The following is a 26,777-nucleotide window of genomic DNA, read 5'->3' as shown; positions in this document are numbered from 1 at the left end:
TCCTGGTGATTCTTCAGCAACACAATCACTAAATCTGAAGCTAAAACCGCTCAATATGTTTAAAATGACAAATTATGTGTGTAAATAAACCACAATGAACGGAACGAGAGGGCCATACCAAAATCCAAAACCTCTTGGTTCAGTTGTCGAAAAATCGGGAGGAGGACGGATCGGTAGCACGTCTCAGAAGCTTACTAAATAGGAATGACTGATAAAGCACCGAAAATGACTTCACTAGCGAGGCTAACCTACTGCACCGATCGGTATGAACGACACAGAAAGGGGCCCCAGCCCTGAGAAATGGTCGTTACAAGTCGGCACCATTCGGAACATTTCGTGTCGACTGTTCTCTGTTTCGGAATACTGCCACCTACACAGACCTCAGAGTTATAACTAATTGTTTGACAAAGTGTTCTATGAGTAGACGATTAAATGATTAATAATAGGAACTACATTTTAACGCATTATGCAACATGGGACAGGATCACAAATATTTACTAAATGTTTTCAAGTTTTTCTTCTATTTATTGCGTTGTATTGCTACGGGCTCAATTTAGTTTCATATTCCTTCCAAGAATATGAACCGCATTTGAAGTTGGCCGCTGTAATGCGCATTCACGATTCCATGTTACTTCCGCCTGAAATGTATTCCATAGCAGCTGATCGGTACGAGGCACACACAGCCATGAGTTGTCTGCAATTGGAAGACAAACAATATATTAATCCCCCAAACACACACACACACACACACACACACACACACACACACACACACACAGAGAGAGAGAGAGAGAGAGAGAGAGAGAGAGAGAGAACGATGCCAACGATATACAAGCGTTTCATACACAGCACTAACCAAACACTAGACGCGTCACGTATACAGTTATTATAATCACAGAGATCGGCTTACGTTTTATAGGTTTCACATGACATTTCGTGATGACGAATTTTTGAAATTTTTGAAGGCTGCAATTCATGATTGATGCTGGGGCATCATAGTCATAAATGTAACACCTTTCCGCTGGGTAGTGTCTTCGCGCAGTGGTTAGCGCTGAACAGCCGTGTAGAATGTCGTGGTTTCGTATATCGTAAATTAGAGCGATTTTTTTAGTTTCTAAATATAATAAAAAGATTTTCATTGTTATTTTTGTTCAATTAACTGATCTAAATCTTTTTTAAAGTTTCTAATACTTTGCCACGTCATTTTCATTATCGTATTCACTTTATTTGCTGTTATTTTTCTTCCTATAATTCTTTTTTCTTTTCGAATCTGCCTGTATCGTCTACAATTTACAACGAAGTGTAAACCAGGACAGCTCTTCGGTTGGTAAAGCAGCAGTTCGTGTAGCCAGTGTTATGATAGTTTCAGGTAACCAATGAATGATAGCGAGTTATTACAGTTTGCTTTTGGCGCTGAAACCGGAATTTTTCTGTCTTGAGCTTGCCCGTTGAAGTTAGCTAAGAATTGCCGCGAAAAAAGTGATCGTGATTTTAGTTCTGCTGTTGCTGATCCCCGTTTTCTCGGATACATTGCAAATCAGGAAGTTGTGGTTAGGTTACGGCACGAGTTTAAATTCAGGGTTACAAAACGAGTCGTCTGCCGCAGTTTAGTCATTGGTCACTTAAAACTAGCTGTAGAAAGAGCACCACTCATTTCCTCGTGGCGGCCGCTTCCAACATTGCTCCGCGTAACACATTAACAGCGTTTGTGAGTGATCGCCGTGTTTGGGTGTCACCTATAACCGAGCGGTAGCCGGCAGCCGATGTGACAACACCATAGCGGCAAGTGACAGACGTCAACTATCACGTAATTTTAATCTGACTATAGACGCAAAGCGTTACAAAGCACGGCCGTAAACCGCGGGCCGCACGTGGCACGAATCAAGTTGACGATCGCTGTTACAAAAGTGACTTCCTTGCAGATTCTGCAGATCTCTTCATTTTGTATCTCCTAAGTCGATTTAATTTATAGCGTCCTTCAGAAACACGCAGGATTCTCAACGATATGCAAAATTTCAAAACAAGTACTATACTTGTTTTGTAGAGAGTTAAATCAAGGGCAGGTTCACACTTCAAATTACAGCGACACACTTGTCAGTATATAAAACGCACCTGATTGAATTATGCCACACTGACATGTGGCGCCGGCCGGAGTGGTCGAGCGGTTCTAGGCGCTACAGTCTGGCACCGCGCGATCGCTACGGTCGCAGGTTCGAATTCTGTCTCGGGCATGGATGTGTGTGATGTCCTTAAGTTAGTTAGGTTTAGGTAGTTCTAAGTTCTAGGGGACTGATGACCTCAGCAGTTAAGTCCCATAGTGCTCAGAGCCATTTGAACCATTTGACAGGTGGCTCACAACATCAAAAGTAAAACAGATTTTGCGAAGGAGTTACACCGACTACCACTCAATTAGCAATGCAGCTTAGAAAACATTCCTGTGAGAAGCCTCGCTAACAGACAAGGGAACAGGTCCGCGCGTCCAGTGGCAACTTCCCCGTCGTATCTCCGCGCAGCGGCCGGAGTGATTAATTAAGCGAAGGCAGCCCCCACAGTGCGGGAGGCGGAGGCGGGCACGCAGCGGCTGAGCGGGACCCCGGGCTCGCATTACGTAAGCCCGCCTAGCCTCGGGGGCTGAGAAAAACCGTGAGACTCAGATAAGGTCACTACAATCTGTGGCGCTGTTGGCTCGTATCTCGCTCACTTCCGGACGCCTTCAAACGTCGGCACGATGTTCACCCGTATACGAATACGCGAAAAAGTGCGCTCAGATTCTCGACACAAGTGCCCACGCCGTAACGATTCTCTCTCTCTCTCTCTCTCTCTCTACTCCATCGTGCATCTGACGTACTGCTGTTACTGTAAATAGTCCATCATTCTTTTTTTCTTTCCGCCGAAGGCTAAATTTCAGTGACAGTATAAAGCTATGAAATTCTGTCCACTGGCAGTGTAAGTACGTTCCTTTTGTACCGCATCAGCCAGGATTTCACAATCAGCTCAATATTCTCCTACACAAGTCGAAAAGATTGTCTACATATATGCTAACTACGCATCTGTATAGGGTGTTCTGAAATTCCCATTACAAAATTCTAGGACCTGGAGAGCAGAGTGAGTGTATAATATTTTGAATTGGAACCCACGTCTGGTAACACGGGCACATATGCTGAGGGAAAGAGAAAAGTCTCAGTTGCTTGTCCTGGTATGCGATAGGGTAGACAGGGTGATGTGTACTACTTCTTGTGGGGTCGTGTGTAGAGTTTAATTTACGAGACTTCTGTAGAGGCAGATGATGATTTGCTGGCATGAGCTCTGGCCGCTGCAACAGAAACTGAAGAGACACCACACTTCTGTATCAACAACGAGCTGCTGTTGTAATGCATCACTGATGTTCTGTCCATACTGTACGCGAAGTTCTTTATTGTTTTGGAACAATGTAAGCACATAATGTTTAAGTGTTAATACAAACAAATCTGCTTAAGTATTAAGCGGATGTTTCATTATGATTCCTTTCTAACTGTTACCTAATAATTGTACTGCGTCACACCTAATTCCATTCCTCAAGTAGAAGTGGATGAAATAACCATCTCAACTGAAACGGTCATGGAACACAAATGGTATGTTTCCGGACATGGGTTCCCATTCAAAATATTATGTACTCACTCCCCAACACAAGTCCTAGAAGCCTGAAAGGTGCACCTTTTCCTCCGTTGGCGTCTGGACTGAATTTGCGGGAGAGGACACATTTTGTAGCCCTGAATTTAAACTAGTATCCTAATCTAACCAGAACCTTCTGATCTGTAATGTATCCAAGAAAACAGGTTCCAGAAAGCAGCAGCAGAATTAAAACCATGATCGCTTTGTTCACAGCGATTCTCGGCTAACATATAGGAGCAAACTCAAGACAGAAACTCTGGTTTCAGTGCTAAAAGCAAACTGTAATATCTCACTATCGTTCATTGGTTACCTGAAACTATCATCACACTGGATACACAAACTGCCACTTTATTGACTGATGAATAGTCCTAGTTGACACTTAGTTGCAGATTATACACGATACAGGCACATTCCAAACAAAATAAGAACTGCAGGAAGAAAAATAAGAGCAAAAAAGTGAATATGATAATGAAAACGATGAGCCAAAGTATTAGAAATTAAAATATATATATATGTTTAAGTCAGATAACTGAATAAAAATAATAATGAAAGCCCTTTGATTAGATTTAGAAATAAAAGAAACACTATAATTTACAAGAACGAAGCCATGACCTCCTACATGGCTGTTCAATGAGTTAAGCACCACACTAAGACACTACTCTGTGAAGAGGTGTTACATTTATGACTCTGCTACCTCAGCAGCAACCACGAATTGCAGCCAACAGCTACAATCATCCTGCCAGTCAACTGCCACTCTATTGCCACTTCTGCTGTGCGTAGCATTCTGCTTGGCAGTTATGCAGCAGAAAATTTTTCTTGGCACGAAAATTTCACCAATTTCAAGAAAAGAATAGTAGCACTGCACCTAATTATAACCAATAACACATTTTTGACACCGTCACAGACATTACAGCGATCGATGGGATATGTGAATTTCAGAATTTTTCTAGGAGATGGAGGCTTTCAACTTTGTACTAGTTACGAATAAAATGACAACATTAAAAAACCTTAGTAATGCAAATAATAAAAATAAAAAAGCACAGTTTTCCATAGTTTATACATAGCAAACACAATGTGATACACAACTTTAGAAAGATATACTGCCAAGCAAGGTACTGGGTGGCTATATAATTAAAGTGAAGCTACTCACAGAGCAAGGTAAGGGGGTCTCAATAACATTTAGAAGTCACAGTACACTTGATAGGCCCTCTGGATGTATTCTCTTCAAAGAATGATGGACTGAGAGGAAAGATACCAGTAAATCCATACCACTAAGTCACATACAGCAGTCGCAATGGCTCTTCTTGCTCAACATGCAGTTTAGCATTATCACAAATCTGGCAGCTCTGTATCGTGTAGTGTAAAATGTGTTTCAGCACTCCATAGAATATTGCCCGGCCACCTGTCATTAACTTCGATCCATGCCAGAAACCGAAGAGCAAATTCAGAATGTCTGTGGTGGAGGGCACAATTCATGTCAAAGTCATATCTCCCCCCCCCCCCCCCCCCCTCTCCCTGTTCCAATCACGGGTCGCATGAGGGAAAAATGACTGAACGCCTCAGTACAAGCTCTAATTTCCCCTATATTTGAATGGCGATCATTGTGCGATATGAAAGTTGGTGGTAATAACATATGCTCTACATCCTCGGTGAAGATCGGATTTCAGAATTTAGGGAGCAGTCCCTTCCATTTAGCATGTCGTCTATCAGCAAGTGTGTCCCACTTCAAACTTTCTGTAAGATTTGTAACATTCTCGCGATGGCTAAATGTATCTTGACGCTCTTCTTTGGACCTCCTCAACCTCTTGAATCAGACCCAACTGGTAAGGGTTCCATACAGATGAACAATACTCTAAGACTGGACGAACTAACGTATTGTAAGCAATTTCCTTTGTTGAAGGATTGCATCGCTTCAGGATTCTACCAATACTATAAAATCTAGAGTTCGCCTTGCCCGTTACTTATGTCATCTAATCATTCCATTTGATGTCATTTCGAATAGTCACACCCAGATACTTGATGGATGTTACCACTTCCAAAGACTGGGCTGAAGGAGCGGCAACTATCCTGGCAGAATCAGATAGCACACTGAACCTATTAGCAAAGTGCATGGGATTTGGCAGGAGCCTGTGTCCCCCAAGGAGCCTTCGCCTTGAGGCTCAAGACCTTGACACTGTCCGACACCCACACTGAGGTGAGACTGGGCCAGCCGGCTCAGTCTCACCTGAGGTCAGCTCAGTGACAGAGAGCTGTGACATCCCCCCTGCACATCTAGTACAGCAGAGGCTGCCCCAGGCACCGCATCCCAACCGCACCTCAAGGTGGCACACTGGAGCTTGTTGACTGTGGCCAACAAAGCTTCCAGCTGTGTTTGGACTGTGGCCAACTCCTCCTGCATCCGCACACAACAGACACAGTCACTATCCATCTAGCTAATAACTAATTTACTATAAGAAACTTAAGGCAACCTACTGCCACACAAGGTTAACAGCTACAGTCTAGTTGGCAGAAAAGACAATCAACAATGAAAAACAATAAAAATGTATGGTAGAAGCTAGATTTGGTGCTTATTTTCCTGCTAGTGGCTATCTAGTGAATACTAAAGAACAAAACAGTGACCTACAGTAAACTGCTAGGGGCTATCTAGTGAAAATTAACAACAAATTAAACAGTAACCTACAGTAAGCTACACCTACTGATTATCCCTCATATTTATAATGTAAACAAGTGTTTACGCACACGTGAAAATGACCTAACAAAACTATAGAAACTGCTACCTTAAATGTAACAAGTCTAAATGACACTAATAAATGTAAATACCGAGTATTGTGCACTGACTTAATTGATAATCCCGTGTATTTAATGTCAGTTAAGAATGTAAACAAATGTTTGCGTACACGTGAAACTGTCCTAAACAAAAACTTCGCTTATCTTATTCAGACACAAATAAAAACTGAAACCTTCAATTTTTCACGTCTATCTGACACTAACGCACATAAATATTATAGAATATACAGCAAAAATGATTAATTACAGTCTAAATTACTTATCTCTTAACACAGCAAGTGAAAACCGCTCGTAACCGGGGTCAGGGCCGACACTTTCTAAAGGCAACACTGAAATATCTGCTGTTCACATAATACCGTTTCACTAACAACACACAGTCTCTATTCTCAGTAGCCATATACTGTACACTCATGTTCTGGCTTGTAAAACGATGGTGTGGATGTCATAGCATAATTCAAATAATGCACACCATTAGATTTAGACCTGGTGGCCAAAACTGAAACCAATTTTTTTCCCAATGCAAATTAATTCTGCATTAACCCATTAGTATATCTACCAAGTTTCACTGCCATATGATAATCACAGTCCACATTTGACCTCAGTGAGTACAAGCATTTTAATTATAATCACACCACATTCTGATAACTGATGCTTTGATAATCAATGAAAAAGTATTTCAATGAATTCAATAGTCAACATATGATGTGATGAATTTGAAACTAATACCTACCAACTTTCAAAAAATAAAAATCAGAAGATACAATTTTAAAAATCAGGAGGTACAAATGATAAAAAACTGCTGCTCGTTTGCAGTATAATTCCAAGGCAACCAATGTGTGTCTTTCCATATGACTTCACAAAGCTATAAAATGGCTATAAAAATAAAAATGAAGATACTAAAATACTGAGAACGATGATGCCATACACCTTATATGTAGTGTACCACACAGGTAATCAGTATTAGGTTGGGGAGGGGTTTTTTTTTTTTTTTTTACAATGAATAAGATACATGTGAAATGACTGCTTACCCAAACACAAAGTCTTTCAGGGAGTCAGGTACAATAACACTTACAACCATCCACTCTAAAGATATAAATTGTTTACAAAAATGCTGAATAATAAATTACTTCACCTGCCCAAGCGCAATCACAACAAACGAATAAGTCCAAATAGAGCACAACATTGTGCAATACGGGTATACATTCCACAAAATGCAGGAGGAAGAGGAAAAATTACAATCGATGTACAGGTTGTGTGTGATTTCCTAGTTTCTGTAAACTTCGCTATATATATTATACTGCTTAAATATAGCTAATGAGTAAAGACTTTCTTACCACTGTGGGGGCAAAAAGCTGAAATGGCAGGTTTTCAACATAGATGTCTTAGGCTTCAATTAGCTAAAACTCTGGAGAAACGACGGAATAATCTAGAGGCCAGAGAATTGGGAGCCTCCTGCATAAATTGGGAGAGTTGTCAGATTGGAACCTGTTTCCTAGAGCGGAAAACTTCAGTCGCTTAAAGGAAATAATTGTAATTCTGGCCCTATTTAAATTTAAGAAGAGATTTCTGTCATGCTTCTAAACATTACACCGATGCGTACCATACATAATTTTTCCCGAGTTCTTCAGTTAGGCATCTAACATGGCCCAGTTTCTCTGAAATTTAATTGAAACCCAAAACAACGAGTGCTTTGTAAAAATGGTCCACAGGTAGCAATCTACGGGCTTTCTCAGAATTACACTGAAGAAATTGTGGAAAGAAAACAGACCACATAGCTAATACCTGAAGCTGTAAGCAAAAAGAGCATCTTTTTGTCTCATTCAATTAAGTCTTTATTCCAGAATGAGCTCGAATCTCAGTCCGGCACACAGTTTTAATCTGCCAGGAAGTTTTATAAGTCTTTATTCTTATACATTTATGATGAATTCACTATTTCTTGTGGACAAATGACTTATGCTTTAGAAACATCACTTGAATCACAGCCTTTTTTGACAAAAGAACACAATTACGCATAAATTTGCAACTTAATTTCCCGTTTAGCTTCAGCCCCCAATCATTTCAGCCCATTCTCTGATTTGCTATTACTATTTGAGAAATTATAGATATGGTTAAAACAAGTCCTGGAAGCAACTAACACACTGAACACAGTATGAAGTGGACTGTGTGTCAGACAACAACAGATACCTAGGCTGGATGTTAAAGAGTGATTGTAAAATGTAAACGTTTGCAGCTGGAAATGTCAAAATTAATAAAATGTTCCAGGCTGTTATGGCATAGTCAAATGTATTTCACCTTAAACCCGACATTTCATCCTTGTCTGCGGAGGACATTTCAAGGGGGGTGGTAGCTTTAGATGCCACATGTTTTGAATACATGAGAGCAATTGGCCCTTGTCAACTGCCGTCATCCACTGTTTCTATCATCCCATGGTACACATCTTCTTCAGCACCGGAATCCAAATTTCATTCAATTTCACACACTCCTCCTTCCTATTTCACGACGGCAGTTGACAATGGCCAATTATGTTCATAGATTCAAAACACGATGTCATGCCACTGTGTGGAACCTCATGGAAGCGGAATTTTTCTGTAGTCAGTAGCGAGCCAGGGTGTGAATCGGAATTTCAACAGAGCTACGATCTCCCTTGAAAATGATCTCCACAGATGGGGACAAAATGTCGAGTTTTAAGCTGAGATCCATTCAACCATGCCGTAATAGCCCAGAACATTTTGTTAATTGTAAAGAGCGGTTGTTAGCCCCTCCAGTTAGCCTGCTTACAAAAGTTTTAGCTACACATTTTGGACAGCTTTTGTGAAATAGAAAATCCTTTTTCACAGGAATGTTTCTTCAAATAACATAGTTAAAAAACAAAAACATTATACAATAACTGTGGTTAAGAAAATGCAAAACTGTTGAATACTAGTGATGTGCATAACCAACAAACTGAAAATTATTGGTTACAAATGGTATCTGTTAAGCAGAGTTACCTACAACCAATTGTTGGTAGCTGTGTCCACAGATAGGCTACTGCAGATCAAAACTAATGTGTTTTAAATATATAAGGAAACATGCTTTGGAAGATGATTACTACTGAAAAACATTAGCAGACAACTTTCCAAAAGATGCTCTCTGCTTTATCCAGATACAAAAAGTAATGTAACTAAATGGGTAGAAATAATCCATATAGTTTGATCATACAATTGGTGATTAGCCACAACTAAGAATTATCCTGAAGTATACGTCTGGAGCAAATTTAGAGTGGAATGACCAACTTTCTCAAGCATCTGGTGGTCTTACTTTTCAACTTTTTTGCTAAATTTGGCTCCAATCCAGTACTTGTTTTGACGCCTGCCATCTTTTCTTCGAGCGACACAACCTGCCAACTGCCATTTCATGGTATTCACTCTTGCCATTATATCACTGGCCTTTGTTGCCAATCTGGTACCAACTGCTTTCTTTCTGTCTTTCTTTTTGTAGCCCAACATCAACATTTCCATTCCTCTTTGGGTTATAATTAGTTTTCTAACAATGAATTCATTTACTGTCTATGCCTCACAGCCATAAGTTATTACTGGCAGTATACACTGGTCAAAAATTATTTTCTTCAGCTTGGCCAATATCTCAGACTTCAAAACTGAAGAGTATCTTTCATAATATTCTCAGCCTAATTTAATATGTCAAAATATTTCTGGTTTTAGGTCTCCTTTGAGATTTAAAAGCTGATCTAGAAAGATACTCTGTGATCCTTTGCAGCTGAATACTTCCAACAAATGTATTTCCCTCCTATGTCCAGTCATTCATCATGATCTTCATTTTAGCATAGTTCAATTTTAGACCAACTTCACAGAAGACTAATGCAAGTTCACTAACCAATATTTAAATATCTTCTAAATTATTTGCTAATACAATAATATCAGCAGCAAATCTCAGGTTCTTTAATCTCTTTCTCAGAACTTGGATTTCCTTTCTTTTCCAATTAAATTTAGACACTACTTTTTCTAGGACTGGTGAAAGTAATTTTGGGTATATAGTCACCTTTTTTACACACTTTTCAGTGGGAAATTCACTGGGTTCTTCAACAACACTCACAAACACAGTGGACTTTTGTCCATATTATAATACTGTATCTCTGTTCTATTCCTCGTCCTCTCAGATCCTCGAACGCAGGTGGGTGACTTATCAGACCAAATGCCTTCTCAAAAGATATTAAGGCAAGGCAAAGAGGCAGATGGTGCACATTTATTCTATTACTTGTTTCCCATAGAGCAAAGATATGATCAACTGCACCAAACCCCTGTGGAACACAGTTTGCTCAGTGGGTTGTGACATGACAAGTGTGGTGCTCAATCTGGTACTCAAAATACTAGCAGAAACTTCATTTGGCATTGATAGAAGGCTGATAGAGTGATAGTTCCCTACGTCTTTGGTACTACCTTTCTTGTGTATTAGGATAATTTTGGCTTTATTCCAATCTCTTGGTAATTTTCCACTGTGAAAAACAACTTGAGAATGTTTTAGCTAAATGCTTTGCAGAGTTCTCATCACGCAGTTCTAAAATATCAACTGAGAGGTCATACCTATTGGGAGCAGTTTTTCTTTCTTTCTTTCTTTTTCTTTTTTCCCAACTTCCCCGTCTTCTGAGAGGAGTACTACTGGGATTTGGGAGATAGAAGCTTCCAATACGTCTAGGATTAAGGTATCATCATTGACTTTACTACAGATGTTACCACACAAATTCTCAAGATATTCGAGGTTTTCTTTCGTATCTGTAATTCGGCCTTGATCTGTATCTAACGCTATTTGCTCATTCTTTTCAATCATAAGCTTCTGCTTGGCTATTGTGTCTATGTTTACCTGAAATTCAAAATGAATTTTGCGAATTACATCGCAGAAGAAGAACAATGTGTGTTTATGAAAAACAACAGTGCAATTTAAGTGATCTCTGCAATAACAACAGTGCACAAGAAAATGTGGAAAAGGATAAAAGCATCACCCAAGTCTTCCTAGGCACAGAAAAAGCCTTGTATCAAAATCCCACATCTGGTAAGGTCTAGAGAGAAGAAATGGACCCAAGGCACTAACTGAGAAAGTAAAGATGCTCTACAGAAGATGTGTCAGTTGTGTTCGAGTACGAAATGACGAAGTGCTTGGTTCAAGACAAAATATGCCTTGTCTCCACTGCCCTTCATAACTGTGATGGAAGATATCATGAAAATGATGAAGGAGCAGTATTGACCTGCACTAAAAGAAACTGTGTTCACTGATGATGATGATGATGATATGAGCTGGGGAGAGACAAAGTCCACGAAAAACTGAATACATGCAACAATATTTTTGATGAGTCTGGTGTCAAAGAAAGTGAATCAAAGATGATGGCCACGAACATAAGCAGATGGTGAGAACAGCCAAAGTTACAGTTGAATGGAAGACCCCTGGAGAATGAGTAACATTTCCTATATTTGGGCAGTGTGATAGACTGTAAAAACTTAACTTGAAGAGAAGTTCTAACAGTACTCATTAAGCTGCCCAGTTTTACAACTCTCCTTTGGGAGAACCAGATGTCACATGAGATAAAACCAGCCATCCTCAGCACCCATTATAGTCCTATCTTGATCTATTCACTGGAGACCTGTGTACCTGCAGAGAGGGATAGGGGGGAGGAGAGGGCGGGAGAGAGGGAGGAGAGGGTGGGAGAGAGGGAGGTGGACAGGGTGGGGGAGAGGGGGGGGAGGAGGGGAGAGAGGGAGAGAGAGAGAGAGAGAGAGAGAGAGAGAGAGAGAGAGAGAGAGAGAGAGAGAGAGAGAGAGAGAAATTCAAGTCACTGAAATGAAGCTTTTTTAGATTCATACTGAAGTAAAGTAAAAAGGATAAGGTGAGGAGTAACTGAGCAGAACAGATGTAGGCGTAAAACATTATGTACTGGGGAAACTCCCCCAACCTATATTAAAATGGTGTGATCATGTGAAACAGACAGAAGATATCAGGATACCTCAGAAAGTTCCTTGAAGTTTGAAAACCTTTCGTACAGCCAAGGTGTAGAAGGATCAACATAGTCAAGAAGTGGCCTCCTTTGGAAAGCATCCATGAGGAGAGCTGTATTGGAAGAGGCTCATTATCAGCAAGCAAAAAACTGAAGCTGTGACCTGGTGGTGGTGGTGGTGATGCTGATGAATACGTCCCATACAACTTCTTTATTGTCTTATACAATACTCTCACTCTATTTTTTGTTCCATTTGTATTTATCGAGTAATTTCTTATTACTTTTCTTCTGGAAGAGAGACATTTTGAAGTTCTCAGCAAATTTAATTGACTCCATCTATTCTGGTAGTGAATCAAAATTTTCCTGCTGAAGAAGAATTACCTTGTTTCTGACCTACTTCCACATCAAAGTCACCCATTATCATTTTGTAGTGTCTGTCTAAGGTCCCTTCTATATTTGTGTTACTGTTTTTATCCTTCTTGTTTACAATGAAGCTTTACCTGAATTTCTTCCCTAGTTTGTCCCTTTGCAATAAATTGTCTGGACAGGAAGCTGTATATCTATTATCCAAATATTTACCTCCTGCATAAAACTGTGCAGTAGTATGTGTGTGCTGTTTTGGAAATGTCTGGAAGCATAAATCTGTGTTCCATAAAGGGTACAAATCCAAAAGTATTAAAGGCAACACTGAAGCTGTAATGGCAGGTTATGAATTTTGCCTGTGTAGTTCAGTTGATAACAGCACTGCCCATGATAGATGAGATTTTAGAATTAAGTCCTGGTATGGACACAGTTTTAATCTGTCAGGAAGTTTCAATACATTTGTTATCTTCATATATTGCATGCTAACAAACTGCAAGAGATGAAGATGTGAACAACCTGATATTACACTTTACTGTAGTGTGAAAGTTTGTGAGACCCTTCACTAAAATCAAATCAACACAGTAGATGACAGAGTTCATTAAATATGACCTGTTAAGTATATTGATAGCACTGTACCACATCATCATTTGCTATCTTCTAGGATTTTTACTATTGTTAATCTATTAATAAACAATTATTGGTTGCTGATAGAAAGAGTGAGTTATTATGGAAGTAATATTTCAAGCACTTCCTTCATCTAGTGATTTTTATCTTCAACATTGTAACATATTCATGTCTCAACAACAACTTACTGTATGTTCAAAATCCAATACAGTGAAAAGATATAAATAAATGTGTATACATATTTGAAACTACAGGTTGTACGTAAAGTCTGGGAACACTTTCAATTATTTATTGCACAAGAAATAAACATTGTACAGATGTCATACCTACTGCATTTTGAAGACAAACCCTGAAAGTGTTTTTCACAAACATTCGATATGCAAACCATGAGTGACCCGGCAGACGTCAGTACTTGTCCCAGTATGGCATCGTCGAATGTGGCAGTCTCTTCCCGTATTCTCTCCTGGAGCTCTGCTACATTACGTGGTAGAGGTGTTACATACACCAGATCTTTAATGTGTCCCCACAGAAAAAAGTGAAATCTCGTGATCGGGGAACTCCAACACACAGAAAGCTCGCTCTGCACCTGAACTCGCCATGTTTGCGACTAGAGCTATTAGCAAATTACCAAACTACGCTGTGACGGCATACGTGGAAAAAATAACTTTCAGAGTTTCTCCTCAAAATGACGTATGTATGATATCTGTATAATGTTTGGTTCTTGTGCAATAAATAACTGAATGTGTTCCCGGACTTTATGTACACCCTACATTTGTTACATCACTCCACATTACTTCACACAATAATGCATGTAGTTGAGACTAATTTTCTCTAGACAGTATCTGTATTCATCTACTGTATACATCACTCCTTCAAAAATAATTACTGGTTCATAAGTCAGAATGAGATTTCTTGTTTGTTAAGTCTTTCAGTAATATCAATATCCTGAACAGATTCTCCACCATTTTTGAAGCATGCATAGGATTTAAAAACGGCAATAACATTCCAATTTTACTTATCTGACATGTTTGTTAACAATCAGTAATTAAACCTGACAGCAATTACTCATGCCAATGTAGACATTTACTTATTTATCAGTTTGTGTTGGATAATAAGAAGTCACCTGATACAGAAACATTGATTTACAACCCAGTATGGATGAAAAACATTTCATCATCACTCAATTCTTGTGACTATCATTAGTAAGAGATACCCTACTAAATTCTTTGCAATTTCTCTTTAGTTTTTTATGTAGTTCTCTCATATTTTAAGTTCTCAATTTACACTGCATGCGAAGAAACATGAAGTACACAGCAGAGGAGTGGCAAACAAAACGGAGCCTCACAGGTTGGCAGGGAATGCACTATTGACAGCAATCACAGAATCAAGTCAAATTGACAAATAACTTGTCATATGAGCCACACTGTCTATACGATTTGGCATCCCCTCTGGGTTGGATGCATCCACTGATAGAGATGGGAAGTGTGTCATTAATTCCTTACATCCTCTTCTGAAGAAATCTTGTGCACAACTGTTGTAACTGGTCCTTCATATGCTCAATATCAGCACTGGGATACAGTTAACATCAAAGACATCACATGTTCTATCAGGGACAGATATAGGGATCTCACTGGCCAAGGGCGCACCTCACAGTTCACATATATATATAATAGAGGGAAACATTCCACATGGGAAAAATATATCTAAAAACAAAGATGATGTGACTTATCGAACGAAAGTGCTGGCAGGTCGATAGACACACAAACATACACACAAAATTCAAACTTTCGCAACAAACTGTTGCCTCATCAGAAAAGAGGGAAGGAGAGGGAACGACGAAAGGACGTGGGTTTTAGGGGAGAGGGTAAGGCGTCATTCCAATCCCGGGAGCGGAAAGACTTACCTTGGGGTACCGGGATTGGAATGACTCCTTACCCTCTCCCCTAAAACCCACATCCTTTCGTCTTTCCCTCTCCTTCCCTCTTTTCTGATGAGGCAACAGTTTGTTGCGAAAGCTTGAATTTTGTGTGTATGTTTGTGTGTGTGTGTGTGTGTTTGTGTGTGTGTGTGTCTATATATATATATATATATATATATATATATATATATATATATAAGTGCTGGCAGGTCGACAGACACACAAACAAACACAAACATACACACATTTGTGTTTGTTTGTGTGTCTGTCGACCTGCCAGCACTTTCATTTGGTAAGTCACATCATCTTTGTTTTTAGATATATATTTCCTACGTGGAATGTTTCCCTCTATTATAACTATATATATATATATATATATATATATATATATATATATATATATATATATATATATATATATATATATATATATATATATATATATATATATATATATATATATATATATATCAGCTATGACCAAAAGTCACATCTGAGGCTCTCCAAACCACATTACCACTGCTGTGCCCCTCCAAAAATTGGAAGAACTGAACTTCTCCCCCGGTCGCCACCTTACCTGCTGACAATGGTCATCTGGGATAATAATGGGATACTAATTCCCTAGTCCAGTTCCTGCCAGTCTCCGACGAATGGTGTAGGACAAAACAGAATTTTGCAGAGCGTCCATTACTTGTTTCGGAAAAAAGATACAGATGTGCTTGGTGAACAATATAGTGATCCTTCATTGTGGTGGTCAGACATGGTTGACTGGAACCTTGGCAATGGATATCTCTGTCCTCATATTTACCTGCAGTCCAACATCAAGCCACTGTCATATCTGAATGACCCACAAATGTTAATATTGGACTATTTGACCAGGCAGCCCAATGAAGAGCCACAATGAGATCTCTTTCAAACTCTGTCCGTTGCTGATGCTGTCCCCTCACATTTGTATGTCACAACTCTGTGTTCTTCATAGCGATCACTAAATGCCTGGCCTGGTAACAACACTACTGCACTCTGGCATGTCTTCTAGTGCTCACAGAGAATTTTAACTCTCACCATTTACAGACACGCCAATGGTGTGTATGTCTATGAAGCAACATTGACGTCAGACAACATCTTCTTGGTGCTTTTACTTTTTGTCGTGTTGTGTATATTAACCTAATCCAGACGACTAAAAGACATGTTTGTGATATTTTCAATACAGAGAAACATTACCTGAGATGTAAAGGTTTGCATTCTTTGACAAACGGTGTCACTTAAATACTCATCCCTAAGGGAACATAAAAAATGAAACAACATTATTTTTGAGTGAAGTTTTAAGGTCTAGGTGGAAATAACACACTTACCTCTTCTGTCATAAAATCTGGTCATTGTTCATAAAATTACCACAAGTATGAAAAATTCTCTCTAGATCAGTTCATCAAAGCAATATATATCAACAGAAACATAAAAACTTCAACTTTCATCACACTATAAGTTATTCATGTCTACAATTTCAGATGTTAAGTACATAGTATGCTACTTACATCTTTACTTGGTACACATATAGGAGTTCCTTCTTTGACAATTCCTGCTTCAACCATCACACCCATCACAATAGGATCGCGAGAGTTGAATATATACTGTAAAAATAAAAACAAAAGTTCAACATAATTTGTAGAGATGAAACAATAAATTCAAGACCTACATTATATCAAGATATAATCAGAAGTATTCTCGAGGAACAGGAAACTTAGCACAGATGTTCCACAAATTTGACTTATATCTTCTAGCATATACACTGATTACATGTACCAGGAAACAAAAGCCTATCAGTAGTACTAGAGTAACCAAAAAAGAATACAAAATATGTATCTACAGTTACTAACATCTAGATAACTATGTCATTGTTTCATAACCTCATTTCTGATACTGCTGATCTTACGGGAAGAAATAGTTTATATTCAGTTTGTAAGAAAGGCATGAAATTTATCTTAAGTTAAGATTTTCATGTAATTGCAACAAGAGAGTCAGTGGCATTTCCAACTAGACTACATGGAAACAGTAGTACAAACATATTTAAAACACTCATAGATTTTTCAGTAGCTGATGGACAGACTGTTGGATCATAATTAGAAAATGTTAACATACAAAGGAATTGATTCATAGAAATATCACAAAGTAGTAAAGACAGATTTAGAGCTATGGGTGCTCTTCCAATGCAGAAATTCAAAACCAATTTTGATGGGCATACTCTGACAATATTTACATTATGAACTGTCTAAACAACAAATATGTTTCTATGCACCTTTATCTCTTTCACTGACAGTTCTTTTCCATTAAAAAAAAAATTGAAAGCAGAGCAGCAGTACTAATAGGCAATCAATCTGAATAACTAATGACATTCTAATATCATGCAGTAAGAAACCAAAACAGTATATAAGTATGAAGGACAGTGACAGCTCAGTCACAAAATTTTGCTACAGACAATACTGTAAATAATGGTAGCTATCAGAAAAAAATTAAAACCATGTATTCAGAATGAGATTTTCACTCTGCAGCGGAGTGTGCGCTGATATGAAACTTCCTGGCAGATTAAAACTGTGTGCCCGACCGAGACTCGAACTCGGGACCTTTGCCTTTCGCGGGCAAGTGCTCTACCAACTGAGCTACCAAAGCACGACTCACCATGTAGTTTGTTCTGCATGAAGTACTAGAAGAGAAAGTGGATGCTAAACATGTTACAGCACTTCTTAGGCAGAATGAAGCTGGTAGTGACAACAGTTGGCAAGCTGCATCAAATTATTCAGAATTTTTAAATCCAAGCAAGGAAGAAACTGAATCTAATTCATTGAAGAGTAAGGAATTATATGTACGTGGTGAAATATCGAGTACACTTATGAAGGCCAATGAAGCATACTTAATGCTGTATTCCATCACTGCGTTAAGTGTCTTTCAAGTGAAACAAATAAATTTAAATACTCTGAAGTGAAACCACTTTACAGAAAGGGAGATAAGGATAATGTTGACAATCATGAGCCAAATCCCTTGTTATCAGAACTTTCCAAGATATCTGAGAATGTGATGTATAATATTAGTATCATACATTAGTACTAATTAGATTTATATCTTATTGCAACCCAGTACACACAATTTGATATCAGATTTGCTGTTTGAGTTTAGGAAGAGATTATAAACATAAAATGCAATTTATTCTTTTGCGTATGAAGGAATTGCAGAACAAACTGATTAATCAGTGGTGGTGTATACACTGACCAAAGAAAAAATTGTGACACCAAGGAGGAATTGTGCAACATAAATTGTAGGCATGTTTCTAGCTCTAAAGGATGACATCCATTCAAATTCTGTGCCAGTCACAAAAGAGTGGTGCTGTTAGCATCACTATGAGGATACAAATCAGGTTTCCTTTAAATACATAAAATCTTAAGTTTTAATTACTTTTGATATTGGATGTGGTGAGATGATTTCAGTCAAGAATGCCTTTAAGGCAACATTAACACCATTAATTGAGCTATGAGAAAATGAATGTTCCTTCTGCAATATTGCAATAGAACTTGGCTGGAATGTAACCAGTGGGCACGATTGCTGGTGGTGGTGACGAGAAAGTACGGTCACAAGAAGACCAGGCTCCGGACAGCCAGTTGGCACTGTGGAGAGCGTCTTGTTCAGTGTATGGCTTTGGCACATTGTACTGCAACTTCAGCAGTAATTTGAGCAGCAGTTGGCACCACAGTGACACAGTCAACCGTCACAAATCAATTATTTCAATGACAGCTCCGAGCCAGATGCCTTGTAGTGTGCATTCCACTGATCCAAAACCACTGCCATTTGCCACTTCAGAGGTGCCTTCATTGGACGGCAGGGTGGAGGTTGCATTTTATGATGGAATGCTGGTTCTGCCTTGGTGCTAGCAGTGGCCCTGCGTTGGTTAGAAAGAGGCCAGTTGAGGGCCTGCAACTGAACTGCCCATGTGCTAGACGCACTGGATCTTCACCTGGAGTTATGGTCTGAGGTGCAATTTTGTACGACAGCAAGGAGCACTGTTTTGTTTATCCCATGCACCTGACTGCAGATTTGTACATCAATCTGGTGACTGAATCTGTTGTGCTGCCATTCACAAACAGCAGTCCAGGGCGTGTTTTCCAACAGGCTAACACTTGCCCACATACCACTGTTGTAACCCAATATGCTCTACAGTGTGTCTACATGTTACTTTGCCTACTCAATCGCCACATCTATCTCCAATAAAACACATATGAGACATCATCGGACAACTACTACAGCATCATCCACAAACAGCATTAACTGTCCCAGCTTTGATCGGTCAAGTGTAATAGGCCATGGAACTCCATCCCACAAACTGAAGTCTGGCACCTGTAGAACACAACGCATGCATGTTCGCATGATTGCATTCCACATTTAAGTACTAAGATGTGTTACCTAGACAAATTTCATTACTTTACTTTAATTAATTTTTTCTGATGCAATTTTTTCCCATTATTCTATATTCTTTGATTTAACAGAAGTATTCAATTGTGTGGACAATAAAAAATTGTTGATTAAGCATGAGAATTATACAATCAGGGAACAACCTCCAAACTGTTCACTACATATTTGGCAAACACAAAGCAGTAGGTTTTCAACTAGTGTCAATAGATGGGAACAGATTTAAATTTTCCTTAGGTGCTGTGAATCAGAGAGTGTCAGAGTTCTATTAAAGATCCACTGCTTTCCTTAATACAGTACATAGGCTTATCCATGTTCTGCCACAAAATATCACAAGATTCTAAAATTTTGCTTTTGCAAGTAACATAAAATGTGGAATGTTATGTTAATGATTGTGCAGAGAGGGTAGAATGTAACTGCAAAGAACAGTCACCTGCAATGAAACACAGTGCATACCATTTTTTGCTAAAAATGCTCATAAAAGTGCATTGTTATTGCACAGGATTTCTTAATAATCCAGAAGTTGAACATTTCTTGGAGAGAACAAGACACTAGGAGAGTACATGAACCCAATCCTAATTGAAATATTATGTCTGGAACCCTGCTTATGTGTTTTTCAGAAACATTTTGTCAATTAGACGTTTAGAAGCATGAAATTTTTTTAGATGTATCAAAAGCACCAGAGGCAAGGTAAGGATTATAAACCAAATTAAAATACACTTCCACTGGATCATCTCAAATACCTCAAATTTGCAGGAAGAGGTAACGAAGAGTACAGTTTAACATCAAGCCAATAGCAAGGCTATAAAAGATGGCACACAAGTATTGATTGGAGATAGATATTGACTGCGTCCATTCCATGGAACCATTCAAGTATTTGCTTTAAGCAAAACCATGAAAATCCTAAATCTGGATGGCCACAAAAGGCTCTGAATCATCATCATCCTTAATGGAAGTATAGTGCAGGAAACTAGGAGTTGGCATATGCCTAGAATTCCCCTATCCTTTGAAGGGTACCGCACACTTCTGTTGTTCTGCTGGTGCTTTCACATCTTCAGCTTTGCAGAGTGAAGACATCTCAGTGCGAGGGAATTTATGATAAAGCACTTCTTTTTGTCAAAATTTTGTCTGTGCAAACAGGGGCAGGGTAGCTGGAAGCAGAGAAAGAGGAGATAATGATGCTTCAGTAGTCTTAATGAAAGTGAATGGAAGAACCAATCCAAGGCCTGTTGCTAGCCTGAAAAAGAAAACTTATAAGACCTAACAGGAACAGGATTTTCACATATCAGTGAACTACACATTGCTCAAGAATATATAGGAACTGTTTTACAAACTAACAGTCTTGTGAAGTGCGAATATCTTTCAGCACAGGAAAACAGGGCAAAATGAAAATTGCAAACAATACAATTGGCATTAGACAGACTCTAGACTTTGAAGTTCAGATGTGTAGACACTCTCGGAGAAAATATTGTAGGATGCAGCAGGGATTCATACTCCTCGTGTACAACATTTCGCTACTAAATCTTATGTGAGGCTCTTCAACTACTGGGCAGAGCCTGCTCGATACTTAATTCTGAATACGGTGATTATCAGAGTCTGGCTGCAAATATTCTGCTTGTCTCAAAGTAGTAACTAACTTTTTCAAACATGACTGTAACAGAATTATTAACACAATGGTCATAACTGTTTTATTTTAATCTTAGTGTGTTATGGAAATATACTGAATGCTTCGGAATGCATTTTGCAAAGGGGAACTGCAGTCAATTTAGCTGTGGTTCAATGTTATTAAACTAAGGCAATTCCTGCAATCCTTTAATATTGACTGCTATTGCTAAAATCAAATGATTTTTTTTGTAATTGATAACTTATCTGTCACATATTAAAGTGGAATACGTAATAGCTTTCTGATTTGCTACTGCCTACCAATCACCTACTGGAGTTGCCTTCCAATCACCTACCAATGCAGCAGAGACAATAGCCTACAGTACAGCCATCCCCCTCTTCAGCAACTTCTCTTAAAACTGTCCAATGACATCCCAAATATGTTAAGTTGGTAGCCATCAGATAACTGAGGTGGCGGCTCTGAGCACTATGGGACTTCCCAACATCTATGGTCCCCTAGAACTTAGAACTACTTAAACCTAACTAACCTAAGGACATCACACAACACCCAGTCATCACGAGGCAGAGAAAATCCCTGACCCCGCCGGGAATTGAACCCGGGAACCCGGGCGGGGGAAGCAAGAACGCTATCCGCAAGACCACGAGCTGCGGACAGATAACTGAAATCAACAGTATATAGAGGAACACATTCGCTAGCATCCAGCAGGTACCCACCCTAAAGAGGACTGCTACAAATTCAGTAGAAATGTCAGCACTTTAGTTGCTTTAGTATTTTATAATGACACAGCCTACTACCCAAAATTATTTTATTCAAGATAAAGACTTGACTCTACCTATAATAACTTTCTTCTTTGCAGTTTCAAAACTAGAATTGCGCTGCTGTTCCGCATTAAAAACATGACAACTTTCAAATTTTAGTTCTAGTATAAACACTTACTAAGATATGTATGCATCAAAAACATTTGCATAAAGCACTAAATAACATTACCTGAGGTAACACCTTCAACTTGCAAGGAAACACTGCAATATGCTTAAATTCCTCTCTCTTCCTTTGTCGTAGTTCTTCTCGATATGCCATGAACTTGTCAAAGAGGTGATATATAATATCAGCTTGAAATATTTTCACACCTAAGGTATCTGCTAGCTCTTGGGCATCTCGCTCGACTTTCACATCAAAAGCCAAAATTGTAGCATACCTAAATAGAATTAGATTGCTCTTGCATTACATTGTCATTCTGCTTTTAAGCAAATACAATGAAGAGTGAAGGCAAAGGATTCATATTTCTGTAGTCATGTATACTCACTGGCTCTCATGTTCCAGCATGGTCGACGCTTTCATTACGTCTTTCTTTACAACAGGTCCAATTCGTATGTTGGAATACTGAAACAAACAATAAACGAATAATGTAATAAAAATGTGGATAAAGCAAAATTTGTCATTTTACGTGTACTTCACTTTGCAAAAATGCATTTTTAAATGAATTGCCAGTAGCTTATGCCACGATACTGTGGAATATTAAACATAATGCGTACACTAAAGAGTATTCTAGGAGCATATCCATACTTGTCTCTTTGATAAGCATTTTTAAACGATTAGGAGAAACTGGAGAAAATAGAAAAGATTTGACAGTTCGTGATTGTAATCTGCTCATTATGGAACTAGTCCATATTGTTCAAAACATATATCATACATTAGATGAAACACTGCCATCATAAGACTGAATGATTTTAATGATTTTACAATTTCTACCAATTATACACAATGTATAAAATGCATCTATTGAGCAACAGTGAAACAAAGTCTGAATGAAAAACTTCTTCACTTAGTGTTAAATCTGCTAACATTTCTCTGAAGTACAGAAATCCGATATGTGATTTTCATCTAAAAAGGATGGTCAGGACAAACTCCAAGATATGAGTATTGGGTGTTTCAATGGAACCTGTAACACAGCTTGATTAATTATGTCCATCCAGAAATGATGGCAGTCCACCAGGCTTGTCATCCGTATGCTAAAAGTTAACACGTTACTGCCAGGTAAAAAAAACCTGTATCAGTTTTGTTTTTCTCAAAAAACTTTTAATTGAAAATATTTACATTACCCCCTTCAAAGTACTCCCCATCACACATATTAAAGTGGAATAGGTAATAGCTTTCTGATTTGCTACTGCCTACCAATCACCTACTGGAGTTTTTACCAATGTTTGAAACTCTTGCAAAACTTAATTCGTAATATAGTATCTTGCTTCTTCAGTAGTTCTATCTTTCGCCAATGATGACAAAATGTCATCTTTTCACGGTTCATTTCAAACCCACGAATATTATGAAGTTATATTAGTAGGTGCCTCACACAAATATTGACTCTAGATTTTCTGATGTAGTGTTGAGCCAAGAATTGTTCATGGTTTATTAATCATGAGCGGAAAGTTAAGAACTGTTTAGCCACTAAAATATTTTACAGAAGTCTTTGACTGTAATAAACATTATTCATTATAAGCTTTATTTTAGCTTTAGAAGCTATAAGGGGACTAACGTCTGGTGAATACTGACGTGAGGTATCACAAAGATGGCAGCCAGTTAAGGAAGACGTACACTGCCATACAGTAAAAAACATAAATTGTTTCAGCATAAAGTTGAGAGTTCTCACTGTATTGCTTTGTGCTCACTGTACAAAATTTCAACTTTGTATTTCTTTTTGAATACACAATCTGTTGGTGCACATGCTATTGAAATCAACCTCACATTCAACTGAACTTGAAAAACTGATTGCAGTCTTGGGTTTTGGGAAAAAATGTTCTGTTTCAATGATTGGGGTTCAGTATCAACGTCAAATATCCATCTCTTGACATCAGTTAAAATTTGTCTGGACACTGTAAGCTTCAGAAATTCCTTAAAACTGCTAATTTGGAATTGCTTTTGATCAAAATTCGATAATTTCGAAATGCCTTGTTTTTCAATGCTAAAACGTGCAACAATAAATGACTAAAATAAAATAAAAACTGCTTAGTATGACCTGATGCGACAACATTATGAACTACCTCTCTGATACTGACTCGGTGACTGTCAATAGTTCTCTTAAATTTCTTGATATTGTCCAGTTGCTGGTGGATTGGGGTGCATTACACCTTCACTGTCTACACATCCTGCATGGAAACGTTAGTACAACTAGTAAAATAGTAGTTGTAATGAAAGATTCACCAAACGCAACACATTTCCAACGTGATGTTGGACTTTTTTCCATTCTTCATAACTGACAGATGATGATCAGTATCGCTTTTGGAAAGGTAAGCCAGTTCTAATGTGGCTCTTGATAATAGAGGCAACACTAAAGTATAATTAAGATACTTTAAAAGGAGTGGTGAAATTAGAAAAAGCGCCGACTATGTAAAGTATGGGCATAACGCTGGGATGCAGTCGTTCTGTCCCACTGTTCAACTTATACTATGATGTCATAAGTTCATTTTTCTGTGACCACTCATATGGCTATTTTTCCACAAACTTTCTGCTTCGTAGCAAAATAATGTTGTGTTTTTGCTTTCTGCTAGTAAACAGAGCCGCACATTATCCCAAAGTTTTACACATACCACAGGCATAATTCAAGTAAATCTACTTGATGATAGAGGTTTAAATCTATGAATGCATAATTAGAATAAAATAAATTGTGACTGGTAACACTAAACTCATCAGGGCTGTGGGCATGGGGTGATTGAGGGCGCTGGCGCAGGGGGAGCGCTAAAACTGACCGGAAAAAAAACTATTTAAGAAGTAACCGAAAGACGTACTTGAGTTCTCCTTCCTCTTCCGCTTACGAGAAGGTTTTTGCTCGGTCCGCGACTCTTATGGTACGCTGCTGTCAGTGTCATTTCATGTAAGTTGCAGCATACAGAAACAACTATTACCCTACAGGCCTCTTTCATAGACAGTGTTTGTGTGGTAATGCTCTCGTTTCACACGGTTACAGTCTGCACAGTCCCCTCATGTTCAATAATAGCATTCCTGCTGCTACTTCGCCGCGGTATTGTAAGGCCTCACAAGTCGGCGAGTGGATGCAGAAGCAAATATGCTGTTTCACCGAAGGCTTCCTATTTCAGTCGAGTTCTGGCCATTAAGGGCAGTAACGAGACTGTTTGAAGTAGAGTGCTTCAAAGTATTTGACAAAATTGCAACTGAAATAGAACGCAGGACCCACATCTTTTCATCTGATTACGATTTCCTATCAGAAAACACCGTAAGTAGAAGCTCTGTATCTCATCTCGAAAAATGTGCAGATGGTTTTGGTGCCAAGTCGTGCAGAACTATCCATAGATCGCAGCTAGGTGACGAAATAGCTAGTTTGAAATTTCAAGTGAAAGAGCTTATGAAGAGCACTGACGCAGCTTCCCATTTGGATATTATGAAGTTGTTTTTAAGTATGGATTAAGACATGCATATAGTTTGGACAAGAAGAGAATAGAAGCTTTTGAAATGTGATGCTACAGAAGAATGCTGAAGATTAGATGGGTAGATCACGTAACTAATGAGGAAGTATTGAATAGGATTGGGGAGAAGAGAAGTTTGTGGCACAACTTGACTAGAAGAAGGGATCGGTTGGTAGAACATGTTCTGAGGCATCAAGGGATCACCAATTTAGTATTGGAGGGCAGTGTGGAGGGTAAAAATCGTAGAGGGAGACCAAGAGACGAATACACTAAGCAGATTCAGAAGGATGTAGGTTGCGGTAGGTACTGGGAGATGAAGAGGCTTGCACAGGATAGAGTAGCATGGAGAGCTGCATCAAACCAGTCTCAGGACTGAAGACCACAACAACAACATCCAAACAGTGAAATAGCTTTGATAATATTTATGACAGCCGCAGTTACTGAAGCAGCTTGTAAACTTAGCTTCAGCAAACAGACGAAAAACAAAGGCTAAATTAAAGATTACTTAAGGTGTAGTGTGAGTGAAAACAAATTGTCCACTTTTGCTATCTTGTATGCACAATACGACACAGCTGCGATACGTGACTTCAGTGACACTGTCAATGAGTACTCCGTTCCAAACCTGAAACTGCAAAGTAAAACTGTAATAAATAAGCAATTTCTGAAATGGAATATTTTCTCCGTTCTTAATGACAGCCCTTATACTTTAATTTACAATCAATTCATGCAGCTTTAATAACTCATGAAGAGCAAATCAAATATGTTTTATTATGCATCGAACTAAAATCAATGTTAGATACTGCCACAAAGAACAGGTTTTCGACTTTCTAGGAACGTTTACATGTTTTCTATTTGTTCACTGCAATGATATTTTTAAATTGTTACGTACAGTACATTTCATCAATTTCAATAATTTTTGGAATAATGATTCATCTTTAATAAATGTACATACAAAATTATAAA

The 26,777-nt window shown here is 38.5% G+C and overlaps 1 protein-coding gene across 4 annotated transcripts in view; it reads right to left on the bottom strand.

Annotated features, from left to right (window-relative positions):
• The window catches only part of LOC124607491 (eukaryotic translation initiation factor 5B), a 426,670-nt gene that overhangs the window by 92,601 nt on the left and 307,292 nt on the right, over positions 1–26,777 (bottom strand). For all 4 annotated transcript variants that reach the window (XM_047139867.1, XM_047139864.1, XM_047139868.1 and 1 more), the window contains exons 17-19: positions 22,703–22,779; positions 22,387–22,594; positions 16,856–16,951 (exon numbers count right to left, since the gene is read on the bottom strand). In XM_047139867.1, coding sequence (XP_046995823.1) covers positions 16,856–16,951; positions 22,387–22,594; positions 22,703–22,779 — 381 coding nt within the window. The remainder of the gene's footprint in view (positions 1–16,855; positions 16,952–22,386; positions 22,595–22,702; positions 22,780–26,777) is intronic.

The sequence above is a fragment of the Schistocerca americana genome, chromosome 3 (genome assembly GCF_021461395.2).
Source record: "Schistocerca americana isolate TAMUIC-IGC-003095 chromosome 3, iqSchAmer2.1, whole genome shotgun sequence".
Classification (NCBI taxonomy): Eukaryota; Metazoa; Arthropoda; class Insecta; order Orthoptera; family Acrididae; genus Schistocerca; species Schistocerca americana.
Note: the sequence above shows the minus strand (reverse complement) of the source record. Positions and strands in the feature narration are given on the sequence as shown.